The sequence below is a fragment of the Caenorhabditis elegans genome, chromosome V, assembly GCF_000002985.6.
Source record: "Caenorhabditis elegans chromosome V".
Lineage (NCBI taxonomy): Eukaryota > Metazoa > Nematoda > Chromadorea > Rhabditida > Rhabditidae > Caenorhabditis > Caenorhabditis elegans.
The window spans coordinates 7,333,935-7,350,183 of record NC_003283.11 but is presented as its reverse complement, the minus strand read 5'-3'; the positions used below and the strand labels follow the sequence as shown (position 1 = coordinate 7,350,183).

At 33.5% G+C, this 16,249-nt stretch overlaps 7 protein-coding genes and 1 pseudogene across 9 annotated transcripts; 5 read left to right on the top strand and 3 right to left on the bottom strand.

Annotated features, from left to right (window-relative positions):
* Window positions 1-542: 542 nt before the first annotated feature.
* On the top strand, window positions 543-1,973 carry nhr-149 (the record flags this gene model as incomplete). Of its 2 annotated transcripts, NM_072473.5 has the most annotated exons (6): window positions 543-711; window positions 755-1,044; window positions 1,093-1,190; window positions 1,237-1,443; window positions 1,500-1,606; window positions 1,651-1,973. In NM_072473.5, 6 exons carry the CDS (start codon window positions 543-545, stop codon window positions 1,905-1,907), a joined length of 1,128 nt encoding a protein of 375 aa, NP_504874.2. The 2 variants fall into 2 exon arrangements, with proteins under 2 accessions (NP_504874.2, NP_001309617.1); NM_001322569.3 differs by lacking the exon at window positions 543-711 and having other exon boundaries at window positions 757-1,044; window positions 1,651-1,907.
* nhr-147 (Nuclear Hormone Receptor family) lies at window positions 1,629-4,390 on the bottom strand. The gene is made up of 8 exons (NM_072472.4): window positions 4,146-4,390; window positions 3,514-3,881; window positions 3,287-3,464; window positions 2,938-3,239; window positions 2,824-2,888; window positions 2,570-2,773; window positions 2,419-2,525; window positions 1,629-2,305 (listed from the first exon to the last, which is right to left on the bottom strand). The coding sequence occupies exons 2-8, from the start codon at window positions 3,520-3,522 to the stop codon at window positions 2,049-2,051; spliced, it is 1,122 nt and encodes a 373-aa protein (NP_504873.2). The 5' UTR covers window positions 3,523-3,881; window positions 4,146-4,390; the 3' UTR covers window positions 1,629-2,048.
* A 537-nt stretch (window positions 4,391-4,927) lies between these two features.
* srh-244 (Serpentine Receptor, class H) lies at window positions 4,928-6,362 on the bottom strand. The gene is made up of 3 exons (NM_072471.2): window positions 5,799-6,362; window positions 5,260-5,678; window positions 4,928-5,216 (listed from the first exon to the last, which is right to left on the bottom strand). The coding sequence occupies exons 1-3, from the start codon at window positions 6,121-6,123 to the stop codon at window positions 4,950-4,952; spliced, it is 1,011 nt and encodes a 336-aa protein (NP_504872.1). The 5' UTR covers window positions 6,124-6,362; the 3' UTR covers window positions 4,928-4,949.
* nhr-148 (Nuclear Hormone Receptor family) lies at window positions 6,346-8,028 on the bottom strand. Its single transcript, NM_072470.2, has 6 exons — window positions 7,819-8,028; window positions 7,504-7,772; window positions 7,355-7,458; window positions 6,845-7,042; window positions 6,694-6,800; window positions 6,346-6,644 (listed from the first exon to the last, which is right to left on the bottom strand). The coding sequence occupies exons 1-6, from the start codon at window positions 7,994-7,996 to the stop codon at window positions 6,388-6,390; spliced, it is 1,113 nt and encodes a 370-aa protein (NP_504871.1). The 5' UTR covers window positions 7,997-8,028; the 3' UTR covers window positions 6,346-6,387.
* Window positions 8,029-8,141: 113 nt separating this feature from the next.
* Window positions 8,142-9,781, top strand: nhr-263 (Nuclear Hormone Receptor family). Its single transcript, NM_072469.5, has 4 exons — window positions 8,142-8,831; window positions 8,879-9,084; window positions 9,136-9,283; window positions 9,483-9,781. The coding sequence occupies exons 2-4, from the start codon at window positions 9,014-9,016 to the stop codon at window positions 9,543-9,545; spliced, it is 282 nt and encodes a 93-aa protein (NP_504870.2). The 5' UTR covers window positions 8,142-8,831; window positions 8,879-9,013; the 3' UTR covers window positions 9,546-9,781.
* A 471-nt stretch (window positions 9,782-10,252) lies between these two features.
* srh-187 (Serpentine Receptor, class T) lies at window positions 10,253-11,591 on the top strand. The gene is made up of 3 exons (NM_072468.2): window positions 10,253-10,680; window positions 10,734-10,924; window positions 11,051-11,591. Exons 1-3 carry the CDS (start codon window positions 10,353-10,355, stop codon window positions 11,549-11,551), a joined length of 1,020 nt encoding a protein of 339 aa, NP_504869.1. The 5' UTR covers window positions 10,253-10,352; the 3' UTR covers window positions 11,552-11,591.
* Window positions 11,592-12,865: 1,274 nt separating this feature from the next.
* On the top strand, window positions 12,866-14,318 carry F10G2.7 (DUF1248 domain-containing protein). Its single transcript, NM_072467.4, has 4 exons — window positions 12,866-13,177; window positions 13,227-13,512; window positions 13,560-14,040; window positions 14,084-14,318. The coding sequence occupies exons 1-4, from the start codon at window positions 13,016-13,018 to the stop codon at window positions 14,217-14,219; spliced, it is 1,065 nt and encodes a 354-aa protein (NP_504868.2). The 5' UTR covers window positions 12,866-13,015; the 3' UTR covers window positions 14,220-14,318.
* Window positions 14,319-14,556: 238 nt separating this feature from the next.
* Window positions 14,557-15,781, top strand: F10G2.11 (annotated as a pseudogene). Its single transcript has 4 exons — window positions 14,557-14,601; window positions 14,776-15,061; window positions 15,116-15,597; window positions 15,646-15,781. Coding segments are annotated over exons 1-4 (949 nt in total).
* Window positions 15,782-16,249: the final 468 nt, after the last annotated feature.

Genomic DNA, 16,249 nt, shown 5'->3' with positions numbered 1-16,249 from the left:
CAAATCTCTTACTATTTTTTGTTCGATTAAAAAATAATTTTTAATGAGTGTTTAAATAATAATAATAATAATTTATTACGCTCGCTGGGAGACGTGAAGGAATACAGAATAATGAAATGAATACAGAAAATACAGAATGGTGTGCTTTATCAGATTCATTCAAAGAGCTGAAACTTTTTGAAAATGTTTTTTTCCAGAATTTTGAAAAACTTTGCCGACTGTTTCAAAATAAAAATTTAACAGGAAACATGAAAACGTGTAATTTTTGAAGAAGTTTTTATGTGGTCTCATGAACTGAATTCTTAGAGACAAATTATCTTAATTTAATTTACACCTATGAATATTGACCCAATTTGATCTATGAACATTAGAGATTGTATAATCTGGGAGACGCAGTCTGCAAAATATTCCAAGTGGATTTTCTATTCTCTTTGTATCTGTCGGTTTTAATTAACTCATAGTCAGCATGACTACACAAAAAGTAAGTTGATAATTAAAAATTACAATAATTTTCTTCAGATAATTTTCTCCATTGGAAAATAATGCCATTTTCACATCTTTGCTCTATTTGCTCTAGACCCGCCCAAGGATATCACTATGACGTCATTTCTTGTAAAGGATGCAAAACTTTTTTTCGAAGAATGTGGCTGTCTAAAATAAAAGAAATGTGTCCCCTGAACAACAAATGCTTCGATTTCAATAGACGAATTAGTAATTAAAAAGTGAACACTTTTATTTATATTTTAAATTTCAGACATGTCGTTGTCCAAGTGTAGAGCATGCCGATTCCAAAGATGCTTAAATGTTGGCATGAACCCTGCCGCAATTCAATGCGATGGAAATCCGAAAAAAGACAGTTCTCATTTCCGAGATTTTGACTCAATTGACGAAAAAATTAAAAACATTATCGACACGTTGACCTATGTTGAGTTAAAACTAGAAAATTACCGAAAATCTGCTTACAATCCAGTATTATCACTATCTACTGGTTTAGACGATTTGATAGAAGGGAGTTGTTCATTGAGTTTGGCAGAAATATATGGGGTCAGTACAAAATCATATCTTTAATACCATTATTATCTATTTTTTAAGCCAATGTCAGGCTGGCCGTTAGGATTCGAAGAACACCAACTTCCATCGTCAAGCATGAGGAATGTCTCCTGTGAGGAGCCATGTCCAGTTTCAAATAGGTAACTATTGAGCATATTTTTTGAAATTTCAATAATATATTTCCAGAAAATATTGGACTCATTGCAACATGTTGACTACAATCGAATATTTTAAAACTTTCAAATTTTTTCATGAGTTATCATCAAGAGATAAGTTCGTTTTGGCTCGACATACACTTTTATTATGTCAAAATTTACACATATCGCATTACACAGTTTCACATAATTTTGATTCCTGCCTGCAACCAGATGGATCAATGCAGCCGAAGCAAGAGTAAGGCAAATACCGTCTTTTCACAGTATTTTGAAAAATTATCTCAAAATGTTCAGCGAACGGCATTACCCAATAGCAATGATGTCGATTGAGCCACTCGTCCGATGCAAAATCCAGCATGTAGAATATGTTCTATTGAAAGCTATCTGTTTTTGTAATCCAGGTAGGCATTAATATTAAAAGTTTTATTCAAAATGTTTATTTCAGCTGTCCCAGAGCTTTCTCAAAATGCACAAAGGATATTGGCAAAAGAACGTTATTGTTTTGCTGATATACTCATTAACCACTGCCTTCGAAATTATACCGACGGTCCTGGACACTTTGCAGAACTGATTGGGATTTTTAATCTTTTGGAAACACAACAGAGAATGTTCAAAGACTTGCACATTATGTATGTTGTTCCGCTGATGAACAAATTTTCAAGAGAGCTTATAAAGTTTCTTTCTGATGTCATGGACGTCTGAGAAACTACATATAATAGCATTTTTTAAGAAACGATCAGTTTCTGAGATAAAGTGTGTTCTTGTTAATTTTTGTTGTCTGTTTAAATTTTATAATGTTTATTGAAATATGATTTCAAATAAACAATTTTATATGAAACATTTTCATGAGCTCATGATGTCGTAGAAGAGTTTAACACCACGAACATCTTCTGGAGATAAAAACGGAGCATAATATGTCATATATGTATCCTTGAGCATTCTTTGCTGATTTTCCAAAAGCCCAAGAATTCCTACTAGTTCGACAAAATGTCCTGGTCCATCTCTTCTATTTTTTCGGCAAAGGTCAAATAAGAGGTTCCCAAATTGTTGGCGTTCTTTTGCAAGGGTAGTTTGAGCATGCTGGGAGAGACCAGTGACGGCTGGAAAAGAAATCGTGTGTTTTAAATTTAAAAGCACTTTCAAAATTAAATCTAAAGTTTTCTAATTCTTTCAAAAAGCCCAAATTCTATTTCTGAGCTTTGTATATATGTACCTGGATTACAAAAACACATTGCCTTCAAAAGAACATATTCCACTGGCTGTATGTGTGTTCGTACTAACGGTGATATTGACATAGCCAATAAAGAATGATGCATCTCTCTAAAAAAAAAAGATTTATAAGTCAATAGAAAACTATTGCGTACGTTTTTGATTCTTGGGTACCGTCTGGGTTCAAGTAATTATCAAATTTTCTGGAGACAGCATAGTGTGATTCGTGTAAAATCTTACACATCAATATAATATGCCGAGTTAAAACTAGCCTGTCGTTAGATGAAATTTTATGAAAACATTCAAATGTCTTGATGTATTCAGTAATTGTCAATAGATTGCATAGGGTCCAAATTTTTCTGTAAAAATCGGTTTTAAAGCAGACTTCAGCTTTCAAAAAAAATCTTACTTATTCGTTTTGGTATATTGATTGCCTGTTGGAAAATCGATGATATAAATTTTTTCAAGACCATTCTGAAATTCAAACTGGTAAGTCATTTGGCAAATCTATATTCAAACTTACTTCAGACTTCTCTGTGGAACTTAATTGGCATGTACCCTCGAGTAAATATTTTAAGCTAGAAAACGATGACCATTGTGGATTGAAGGAAGAAGTTCGAAAAATTTCAAGTTTTGACTCAACATAAGAAAGTCGTTCAATTATACTATTCATGACATCATCCGCAGATTCCATAACTTGAAAATTTAGTTTCTGCGTTTTGTTAAATTCTTTTTTGCTTTCCGATGATTGAATACCATTTCGGTTCATACCAACATCTATGCACTTTTTATAACGGCACGCTCTGCATCGCAAATATGGCTCATCTGGTAAAATTCAATTAATTTTTAGTGATCCGGGAATCAAGACTTACTTTTATTTTTTAAATCGAAACAACTGTTGTTTAATCCACATATTATTTTAGATTTCAATAAGTACATTCTTCTAAAAAATGTTTTGCATCCTTTACAAGAAATGACGTCATAATGATAGCCTTTAGCACTTCTCCCGCACACCGAACACGTGATCGGAGTGATAAAGTTATTGGATTCCTTGACTTTTTTAATTTTTAAATTCTTCATATCGTGAGTTCAAACTTACTATGTGCATGTATTAGTTAATAGGGAAAGATGAAAAAAGAATTAGAGACCACTATAAAATTGTATGCCCTCCTCTTTAGTGATCTGATCATTGACCACTCAAGGACAATTGGCTGGCGGCATCGGGGTTTGAAAGACAATTTTATTTTGGAGAGATGTCACTGATGTTTTAGAGACGAATGAAATAATCGAATACTGAATCAGACTTCTCCTTGTGCAAAAAGAATTATGTTCAATGAGTCATTGGAGTACTAGAAGACATTGCCTTGCGCCTCCACAGCCTCAAATTGAATTGAAGAGGTTGAAGAAGGAGTATCGTAATGAAAAACTGTATACACTTGTAGTTCCTTCGCAGTTTGTGATATGTTTCTGTAATTTCTCAATTTCTTCTGATCATCAATAAATTTTCTTCGAATTGAGTGCATTTAGATGATGATCTAAGCGCTCATCTGAATTGATCTGATTTTTTCCTCTTTCAGATTGAGTTCCAAGATCAAAATCATTTTTTCAGACAGATCATGGAAATTTGTGTAACGAAGCAAACATAAACTCAAACTAAAAGGACAAATATCAAGAAAGCTTTGTTTTTTTTTTTAATTTGAAGTCGTGGTTTTTGATTTTAGCATTTCTAACCTTTTGATCGTTGTGATTCAAATCTTATAATACAACACTAAATAAAAATGCTTGAAATAAGTGTAGTGTTTGAATAATTTTAAAAGTAAAGATGTTGAATCGGTGATAAAATTTTTCTTTTATTATGGTCTTTTATTATGGTTAAGGCATTCGTACGCCCAATTGTAGAATATGGTACAGAAGTCAGTAGCCCATTAAAAAAGCAAGACATTAAAGCGATTGAATCAGTGCAAAACTCATTTACAAGAAAACTATATAGTAGGCAAAAAGGCAGATACATCCGTACGGATGATCGAGACTATAAAAACGCAACCGAACGCAACGATCTGTTTAATTTATCTTCCCTAGAATCTCGAAGAATGGCTATTGATAGAAAATTCATTAAGCGAATGCTGGCGAAAAAAGTTGATATTGATACAAATAAATTCTTTGAAATTGATAAAAACAACAAAACTCGCACAAAAACAAAGTTCATCTGGGCGAAGTGCAAAACAAAATTAAAAAGGCATTTTTTCATAAATAGGGCTCTTAGTACTTTTAAAGGTTAGTGTGGTCTAATCGGATATTGCCAAGTCCCAAAAATTGCCTAGTTAGCTGTATTCTTCATCCTCTTCATATGTTTTCTTGCATTGTCTCTCTACGTATTTCCACATTTCTGTGTTTACGTGTCCTGACTTGTCCGATTTCTTAATTCTTTTTTTTCTCTCAACAATTTCACGTTTCAATGCAAACGTAATAAATTATTGTTATTAATGGTGGTAACAAATCTCAAAAAAAAACGGTGGCCGTTTACAAAACATTTATTCAAAGGACAACGTGAAAAGAATTCTGATGTTGATTACTCTTTTCTGTAACTATTTGAGGCGAAATGCTTTGGCGTTTCGTATATATTGAAAATGTGAAATCTCTATATGGTTTGTGTACCATTATCATAACAATCGTAGACACACTGCCATGTAGTGACAGGACCAAGTATCCCAAATTGTTCAGTTTTTGGTTGTGATACCAAAAAATCATAACTGTAATAAAGGTTAAAAGCGGTATCAGGACGATGATAGCTGTGGATAGTGACTGAAAATGTTTTTCTCATTATTGTAGATCAGTAGAATATTACCTGAATGCTTACTGACTTGAGGAATTTTTCATGGATTGATAATGTGTTTGCAGAAAGAGTCATTAACTTTTTTCTGGTTAACAAATGATAAAGTGTAAATGAGAAGAATGTTAAAATTGGAACTGCTAGAAATAAAATAGCGAATGCAATACAAAGCAACGGCACAGTTGGATTGATGCTCAGCACAAAAAATTCTTCATCATTAAGTGAAAAATGTGGCAAACACGGAAGTTTATCCAAAATGAAACTCCGAGCATTTTCTTGCTCGGGAATAATTAGGAAAGGCGGTAGAAATATGAATGGTACTGAGATGTACACAAAAATAAGGTAAGGTTTTCTGACAGCCTTCCATGTGGTTTTATGCCCAAAAAGTTTGTGATATCGATTCTCGTAAATTGAGAGAATCGCGGCAATCATCGCTGAAAATATATTCAGAGGAAAATTTTTTTGAATTTATTGGTTCTAATTTGTTTTAAAAATGGTTTTGGTAATTATTTCAAAACTTTCAGTTAGGCCAACATTTTTTTACCTGAACTCACCTAAGACAAGAGTTACTCCGATATAAAAAGTTACAGCCGGTGATCGAAATAATCCTAAATCGTACCCGGAAATTGAAGGTAGATACAAATATGGAATACCAATGCAACATAGAAACATATCAGATAGAGTATTCCAAAAGTGCATGTTGAGAATCAGAAACTGTACAGGTTTCATCTTGACAGGAGTTTTGTATAAAATGCAATACATACCAAAAGTTGACAGTGGAATTTCAATAGCAGTTATGATGTGGCAAGACAAGGCAACGAAGTCCGGAGAAGCTAGGTAGCTTGAATCAAAATCAGAGCATATTAAGCTTTCATTCATTTTTTCTTTCGAATTGTGTCTGGTTTTAAAAGTTCATTGGAATGATGCTACGTATGATTTTAAAATTTTAAAATCTCACGTTTCACAAAAATCGCGTTTCGCTTGACAAGCCTTCTTTTCAGACTCATCTCATTGTGAAAAAATTCAAATTTGCCGCCGAAGAGTTTTTAGTTGAAATGACAAAAAAAACACACAAACCGAACAAACGAACAGTAATATATTATATATGCTCTATAATTTATTCAAAATGTTGTTCAAATAGTACTACGAGTCCATAATGTCATGAAGAAATTTAATTTGAATCTTTACGTCGGGTGTTAAATGAGGCGCAAAGTAAAGCATATACATGTCTTTTTGCATTCTTTGTTGTTTCTCCATAACTGAAAATATTCCGATGAGTTCTGCAAAACGTCCTGGTCCATTTTTTCCAGATCGTTGGCAATAATCAAAAAGTATGCTCACAAACTGCCCACGTTCTCTGGCTAATGTACTTTGGGCTTTTTGAGACAAATTTGGAACGGCTGAAACTAAGCATTTCTTTTGAAAAAATTGTTCTAGATAATCTTTCACCTGGATTACAGCAGCAAATAGCCTTGAGAAGAATGTACTCTATAGGTTGAATTTGTGATCGAATAAGTGGTGCCATTAACATAAATGCCACTGGATAATGACGCTCTCTGAAAAAAAGTATTTTAAATTTGAAAGGTTTACTAAAGGTTACCTTTGGGCGTCGGTTTCTATGTTCAAACAACCCGTAAATTTTTTTGAAAACGAGTAGTTTGATATATGCAGGTTTTTCCCAATCAATATAACATGTCGAGCAAGAATGAGTTTGTCTAAAGCAGAGAGATCCTTGAAATAATTGAACGTCTTGAGATATTCTACAGTTGTGAGGAGGTTACAAAGAGTCCAGATTTTTCTATAAAGAAATTTATAAGTGGGAGTACACTACTTGCTTGGCATTTGGTCCTTTGGTCCCTACTATTTGCCTATATTGTCTCCAAGAAAAATTTCTTTGAATCAAAAAAGTTAGCAAATCCTGCCCAAAAGTAAGATAAGCCTTTGTTTGGCTGAGCTCAAAATTACCCTGAGGTTGATTCAGAGTGATTATCTAAAGCTTAAAACGAAACAAAGAAAATGATGGTCAAATATATTTTTCGAACTTAACTTGGACAAGAACCTTACCAAATGTTAAGCAATTATGATTTCAAGTATTAAACTACAAACTCACTTCGTTGGGCAATGATTTAATTTATTGTTTTGAACTGCTTTCAGACTTGATGGCAATGAGTTTTTTGGTTCGAAAGATTCGTGAACGGAATTTTCGAAGGTTGGCTAAAAATATTTTTTCAAGTTTATATTTAATTTGAAGTTGCTTACCCCGAATTTATCCGCTAAACCAAGATTACTTCCATTGTTAAGATACAGTTCTAAATCACTGACCGCTTGCCAATGAGGATTGTCTGCGGACAATCTAAACTTTTCGAGCTTCTCTTCTAGATAAACTAAAGCATCAATTGTATTTTTTGTCATGGTTTCTATAACGCCAAACGTTTGATTCCTTTCAGGTATTTGAATAGCTTTTTGGTTCATACCAACATCCAGGCACTTTCGATAACGACAGGCTCTACATCGCAAATAAGGCTCATCTGTTAAAAAATATATATAAATTGTTAGTTTAAAGAAAATCCTTACTTGCTTTTGTCAAATCAAAGCATTGATTGTTCAAATCACATTTTCCTTGAAAGTTTATCAAACTCATTCTCCGAAAAAATGTTTTACATCCTTTGCAGGATATAACGTCATAGTGGTATCCTTTAGCATTTCTACGGCAAATTGAACAAGTCGTTGGAATTTCAGTAGTGTTGGACATCTAGAACAAATCAAGTAAAGATAAAACATTTTAAACAAACTTAAAAATTCAATTGAAATGAGAAGGAAATAGTACAAGACTTAGATGAAACAAGAAAACGTGTCAACATGGTAAAGATTGCGCATTGAAGGACATTTTGCGGTCATTTAGAAGAGAAGAGAAGATCGTCTCGATTTGTATAAGTACATTAGTCGTATGTTGATCGATTTTTTTAAATGCCTGACCTAACATTATTTTGAATAAGCTTTGATGAAAATACGAATATAGGGGTTTTAGTATGATGTATTTTTGATCTGAAGAATATCTAGGTAAGTGATTAAAAAACGGTTATTTCTTCGCAGTCATCTGGGCATGGAGTCCAAGTACCAAACTAGTACCTCCGTCAGCAATAATCCCATGCCATCGTAGAACTGAAAATACAGAAAGTTGATAATTACATATTCAATGAGTTAGGTACTTACTTTTTGCAACACTATTTCGCTGTTTCATTCAATTATCAAACAAAGTGTTTTTGCTTCAAATTTTATTGTCCTTGAAAGGTCTTTCTCAAAACGTATGCGGCCTCCATCTGGTATGGTCTTTCGTAACACATCCATTCGCCATCTAATTCTTACACTATTTATACTTGATTGCTGATTTAAGTGCATAAATTTTAACATTGGGATGCCAAAAATCAATGCTCCAACTCGATGTTTGGTATGTGGTAGAGGAGCAAGAGGATTTCCTTACGATGTAATTTCTTGCAAAGATTGCAAAACATTTTTCCGGAGAATGTGTATATCAAAATCCAAAATTAAATGTTACATGGCTGGTAATTGTTTTAATTTAAGCAAAGGTGATCGAATTGTTTTTTTTTTTCATTCTTAAATTATTTTATTCCAGGATAACCTAATTTAAGATGTAGAGCTTGTCGATTTCAAAAGTGCGCTGACGTTGAAAGGAATCATTGCAATAAGATGAGCTGACATATTTGGAGTTGCAACTAAAAGAATATCGATCCTCAGCATACAAACCACAATGGCAAATTTACCACCATTGACAAGCATGCAAAACACTCAAAATAATCAATTAAGTTTTTCACCTGACAGGTAAGTACAAAGTACTATTATCAAAATGTGAAACAATATGTTTTTTTTCAGGAAACTTTGGGTTTTGTGTAATTTACTCATGATAATTGATTATATTAAGACATTCAGTTATTTCAACAAACTTTCAACTCAAGACCAGCTTATTCTAACACGACACGTGTTATTGAAATGCAAAAATTTGCATACTTCCAATTATACGGTATGTAAAAAATTTTACGGTTATTTAAACCCGGATGAAACTCAAGAACCTCTAACATAAGGAATTAAAGTTTAAAATTGCTCAATGGTGATTTTTCAGTAGAACTGATGCCTTCTGCTCAAGATTTTGAGCAGTACCTTTAAGATGAAACGTACATTATTTGTTTTACACTCTTCATTTTTTGATATCATAATTTCAGATGTACCGGGATTATCACATCATGCGCAAGCTATATTGGCCAAAGAACGCACTCGGTTCGTGAACACCCTTTTCGACCTGTGTATCCGGTCAGGAAAAAACGGACCCGGCCGCTTCGCAGAACTAATTGACATTTTCTCTCTGTTAGAAAACCAGCAAATGATTCAAAAAGACATGTACTTATTAAACTATGTTCCATTTTTATCTGCATCTGTGAAATATAACATTCAGCTTCTTCATGACATAATGGAATTTTAAATGCAAAGTCACATCGTGTTAATAAAAATGTAATATTTGTTCATGCCATATTTCTTCTACCTACACAAAATTGGAAAAAGGGACTGCAAATTATTTAATTCGAAACAATAGCAATAACTTGATTTTCCGATTTTAGTCATTGATCGCTACTTTTCCGATGGTTCATTTCGATATACCCGCACTGTCAGGGCTATTGTATGAAAACAGAGTGAAGTTTCTGAATATTCAAAAAATAAAACCATCACTAATGGAGGTACTGCAAATAGGGATTATCATCAATCTGATACTGAAACAGTTAGCAATAAAGAGACGTAACAAAAGACAATGCTTAGATAGTTCAGCTGAGATGCGAGTTGAGCCGTGAGCCGCTTTGAAAAGCCGCTTTGAAATTTAGCCGCTTTGAAATTGCCTATCACCAATTTTTTTTTAAAACGTGTACATTTAGCATTTCACATTGCAGATGTTTTTCGAAATATAAACTCGCAGTTGCTAATTGGAAAAGTAGTTCTGGTAAATTTCCTGATTTACAAATATTAACTTTTTCGTTTGCCGTCATTCACAAATATTAAAATTATTAAGGCAATTAGAAGTAGCATTAAATTGTGCACATAATATGAATTCCACATGTATTTCTGATACAACCTACTTTGATTCTTCCGAATTTTTATCGAGTTCCTTACATATTACGTCAGCCATTTCAACGCCTATTCACTTGATCGCTATTTATATAATTCTTACAAAAACACCAGATTTTATGAAATCAATAAAATGGTATTTGATGAACTTGCATTTATGGATAATTTTATTTGATTACTCTCTTGGAATTCTCACTATTCCAGTGCTCCTGCTACCGTACCTTGCAGGATTTCCGGTCGGGTTACTCGCTAATTCTGATGTTCCAATAATATTACAAGTTGTGTGGGTCTTCACCTTTCTTGCTTGTGAGTTTAAACATAATGAAACTGTTGTAAAAAATTATTTCGTTTTTTCTCAGACGTTCACGTGTCAATAACAGCTTTGTTTGAAAATAGATTCTACCTAATTTGTGACTTTAGTGGGAAAAACTATTGGACTGGGCTGCGATGGCTATGGTTAATCACACATTACATTGCAATTGGTTTAATTTTCAGCTCTTTTGCACTTTTGGTTCCAGATCAAAACGGTGCTTTAGAATCTATATTTAAGGTTAGGGCTTCTTAGTTTTTGACATGTTCTGTGAATATAGACTGATCTGCATCATCTATCACAGCTTGGTTGTTGGCTTTCGAAATTTTTCGTCAGACAGTTTTGGTAAATCATTCAATTTTTCAGAAGCTCCCATGTCTTCCCAGTAATTTCTACAAAGTATCAATGTTTGTCTTAGCTGAAGATTATACTTATCATTTTTGGGCATGCTTTTTCATATTTTCTACGACCAGTACAGAGGTGTTCACATTTGTTTGTTTTATTTGTATGACTTTTTCGCAACAAAACAGAAGAATAACAACATCCTCAAGAACTTTAAACCTTAAGAAAGCTATTTTCATTGCGTTAATTATCCAAATGAGTGTAAATGCATTTCTTCACTTGATCCCACTTTTATATGCATTCATCTCAACGGTTTATACGTATTATAATCAAAAAATGATGAACTGGTGCACGATAATCATATCAATGCACGGATTTGTGAGCACTCTTGTGATGCTCCTTGTACATAAACCATATCGAGATACGCTTTTGGGATTGATGAAACGACGAAGTTCGCGAAGTCAGTCAACTGTTCAAAATATATTCTCCATGAAAGTAACAGAAATGAAAGTGTGTTATCTTTGATTGATGCTGCCTTGAACATTTACTAATAAACTTTTTTTATTTATTTTTGGATGTTTATAAATCAAAACTCCAATCTTTAAATTTTAGCATGAATCAATTCAAATAGAATTCAGCGAATTGAGTATGATCAGGTGAAAATGAAATTGAATACGTTGCAAATAATTTTCATAAGTGTGTACTGAGAACAATTAAATCAATTTAAATTTTACTTCCTCGTGGCATGAGTGGGATAAATACAAATGAAATCATATGTTCAATACTGACAATCGGAGGCGTTCTACGATTTTATATAGAGTACATGAGTTTTGTATTAAAACATTTTTACTTTGTGAATATTATCCAGATTCAATTTTGGGACATACGTTTTTGACAAAAGAGTCAACAATACTTTCTGAATATTTCAATAAAGCTGTTTACAATAAAATCTTCATATTGTTCACACTTCACGGAATCAACTGAACGCTAATAATGTTATACTTATGGGCTTATAAACCAAACAGAAACGATTACATCAAAGTTGTTCGGTCAGGAAAAGAAATTAGGAACTGTGCAACATTTTGATCGAAATAAAAATGGTCCAAATATAAGATCTACAGTCTCAGTGTTAATTTGAAAATTATACTTTCGTTAATTTTAAGGCATATTTGTCACAATGGTGGGGTTTCTTGAATATTTTTCTTCTTCTGAAAAATTTACTTCTTATGAAAGATTTACTTCTTATGAAATATTTACTTCTTATGAAATATTTACTTCTTATGAAAATATTTACTTCTTATGAAATATTTACTTCTTATGAAAAATTTACTTCTTATGAAAAATTTACTTCTTATGAAAGATTTACTTCTTATGAAAACCGTCTTCTAATTCTTAATATCTTCTCGATTCGTCATCGAAGGCTTAAGGCAAAGCTTCTACTTCTTTATAAATTCATAAGCGGTACCTCTTACTTCCCAAATCTAAACGATCTGATCAGAATTACAGAGTCTAAAAGAAGGCCTATGATTATTATATGTACAAAACCAAAAATTACTGATTTTTTCACCTCACCTGTCCCCGTCTGGAATGCTATTTTTTATAATACTCCCCATTTCCTTTCTCCCCGTGAATTTGTTAAAGTTATTGATTTCTCCATAACACGGTTCTGAATAATTTTGTTTGTCGGTTATAATTAATTCTATGATCTCTAATTTCCCAAAAAGTCTTTTTTTCCCTTTCTTCTCTCAATGCCGGTCTATTTTTTTTTCCTCTCTTTGTCGGACTCGTGAGGGTCCCGACTTTTTTATTGTTTTGATTAACTTTCATTAAACAATAAATTCACTTGTGGGTCATCCTCAAGGCAAATAAAATTCAATTAATTAATTTTTTATTTAACCCCAGAGAAAAAAATAATTTTTTTGTTTCAAGAAAAACTATTAAAAAACAATTCGAACTTTCATTCCCTCGTTTTCAATCATTGTTCTAAACATGATCTCTCGTCGCTTGGCTAACATTTCAAAAGTTTCTTGTCGATTTTTGGCCGATTCGTCTTCCAAGTCAAATAGCAACAAAGGAAAACAACTATCGCGTGATGACGTGGAGTATTTGCAAAATCCCAGTGAGGAATATGTGGATGCGTTCATGAAATGGGTAATTGATACTTTATATTAATTCAGAATTATTAAAATCTAATTTTCAGCACGGCAACAGTCGTACTGTATTCAAGAAAGATGACATTGCGCAGTTGCAAGACAGTTTTCCCGATTACAAATTCAAAATGTTCTCTCTGACTGGAACAACCAGACCAATTATCACTATGCACACTTGCAAACATCACCCGCTTAATGAGTCCAAGAAACCGTTCGTTTTTATTGGACTTGGGTGGATTGACCCAGAGTTTAGATCTCGTGCAACAGCTAAGTTTTTTGATAGTTTGGCGACTGAAGAATTGAAAACCAAAGACGACGAGCTCATGGCATGGGGAAGTATGTTGAGAAATTAATTTTGAATTGATGATTTTCATTTAGTTCAGACCAAGAAGTTCGTAGATTCTGGCATAAACTTATTGGCAAAAAAGAGCATGACGACATTGGACATCAGGCTATGGAAGTTGGCTACAAAAGTTTTTACAGTGGCAAAGATGTAACTGTTCCCGAGAAATTGGATGCTAATGGTATCACTGTTAAAAATGCCCGAGAAGTTCCAAAGAAAGATATCATCAATTATGATCAAAGCATTTATCCATACCATAGAGAAAAGTACATTATTTCCCATATGCATGACAAAGATGGATTTGGGAAAGTAGCATATGATGAGGATGGAAAAGTTGTTGGAATTGGACAAGCTATATTTTATGATAACAAGAAAGATTGTAAAGTTGGCCCCATTTATGCAGAAGATCCGAAAGTGGCTCAGGCAATGTTTACAGAAATTTTGAAAGAAATGAAATGTTCTGGAAAAGAAGTTTCAACTTTTGAGATGCGTTCCTCCCAGCTGTGCACACACGCTTTGCAGTAAGTTCATCCTTTTTATCCAGTTCAAGTCTTGACTTTTCAGTTGGTTTGCTCCTTTTTTGAAAGAGAAGCCGTCTCGTATTCACATTTGCAATCTTACCTATAAACATTGTGCGCCTGAAGATGTTGATTTTTCGAAAATCTACGTTCCGGCTCGTGCTCAAATGTTTATCGCTTGAACTGACAATTTTCGTTTCGTTCGGAACTATATCAAACTTTTGAAAACATTTCATAGTTCGCAAATTCAGTTTAGTTATTGATATTCAATAAATTAGTATATTTTTCAATATTTTTTTGTAAAATGTTTTACGTGACTGTATTGACAACGTGGAAAGCCAACCAAAAAATAAATCAAGGCCCAATTTTTACCAAATCATTATTTCGTAATCAAATGTGTCTTGAAATATGATCACTCCACGTGTAAACAATTTCTCGTAAACATTCAATCGATTGGCTTCATCTACCAAAAAGAAAATTCCCACAGTTAAGCAGCTATCGCGTGATGATGTGGATTATATGCAGAACCCTAGTGAAGAATATGTGGATGCGTTTATGAAATGGGTTAGTTTTTTTTTTCCTTTTTAGTGATTTGCTACAATGAACAATTGGGTGACAAACATAAAGATATTTGAAAAACTTTACGTTTCACATTTATTTTAGAAAGTAGAGCTTATGAGTTTTCAATGAATCTTCTTTGAATCGTTGAATATTTATAACCAGTTTTCCCTATTTTAGCACGGAAACGAGCGCACTGTGTTCAAAAAAGAAGACATTTCTCAATGGCAAAACTCTTTTCCTGATTACAAGTTCAAAATATTCTGTCTGAAAGGAACAACGAGAACTGTTGTCACATTGCATTCCTGCAAACATCATCCGATCGATTCCACAAAAAAGTCTTTTGTTTTCATTGGACTTGGATGGATAGATCCAGATTTTAGATCCCGCGCGGCAGCGAAGTTTTTTGAAAGTATGGCAAACGAGCAGCTCAAGACCGAGGATGATAATCTTATTTGTTGGGGAAGTGAGTTTGTAGATGTGGTCTGAGGCAGTCATTAAATTAGCACTTATCTTTTAGATCAGCCACTTCGAAGATTCTGGCATACACTTATTGGGACGGAAGAGCACGACGACAAAGGACACGGTTCAATGGAAGTTGGGTACAAAAGTTTTTACGATGGCAAAGATGTCGTCATTCCTGAAAACTTAGATGCTGGCGGTGTCATTATTAAAAAATGCCCGAGAAGTTCCAAAGAAAGATATAATCAATTTTGATCAAAGTGTACATCCATATCACAGAGAAAAGTACATTATTTCCCATATGTATGACAAAAATGGTTTTGGGAAAGTTGCATATGATGAGGATGGGAAAGTTGTTGGAATCGGACAAACTATTATTTATGATAACAAAATGGACTGTAACATTGGCCCGATCTATGCAGATGACCCAAAAGTGGCTCAGGCAATGTTTGCAGAAATTCTTAAAGGAATTAAAGAATCTGGAAAAGAAGTTTCAACTTTTGAGATGCGATCTTCCCAGCTGTGCACGGACGCTTTTCAGTAATTTTGATCCAAATTATAACTTGAAACTTTATATCAAAATTTCAGTTGGTTCACTCCGTTCTTGAAATGCAAGCCATCCCGTGTTCACGTATGTAACCTTTCATACAAGCACTGGGCTCCGGAAGACGTCGATTTTTCAAAAGTCTACTGTCCGGCTCGTGCTCAATTGTTTGTCGTCTAAACTGCATGAATTCAACTTTCTGGAACTGGTAAACATGTTTTATAGCTCATATTGAGCGTCTCGAATTAGTTTTTTGCAATGAACTTTATTCGTTTTTAGATTTGACAATTTTTAATATGAAATTTGCCATTTTACAACCATTGGCCTGGTTATTGTCAAGAAATTCCTGTCTTTGTTCAAATGACTAACAAATTCTGGCATTGAATATATATTTTTGAAAAGCATTTAAGCCCATTTATTGAAGTTAACATCATTTCATATCTCTTAATTTGGCCGTTTTCCACTCAAGAGGAGAAGTTATTATAAAAGGGATAGGTGTTATGACAACTTACTGGCTGTTGGGAAAATTGCAAATGAACACTCAATCACAGCTCCCATCAACTCAAGTTCTTCATAAGCCACAAAGAATTTCAAGCTTCTCAGACTCAGGGCTTTCTGATACTCCGGTCCGATCAGTTAGTCCATATG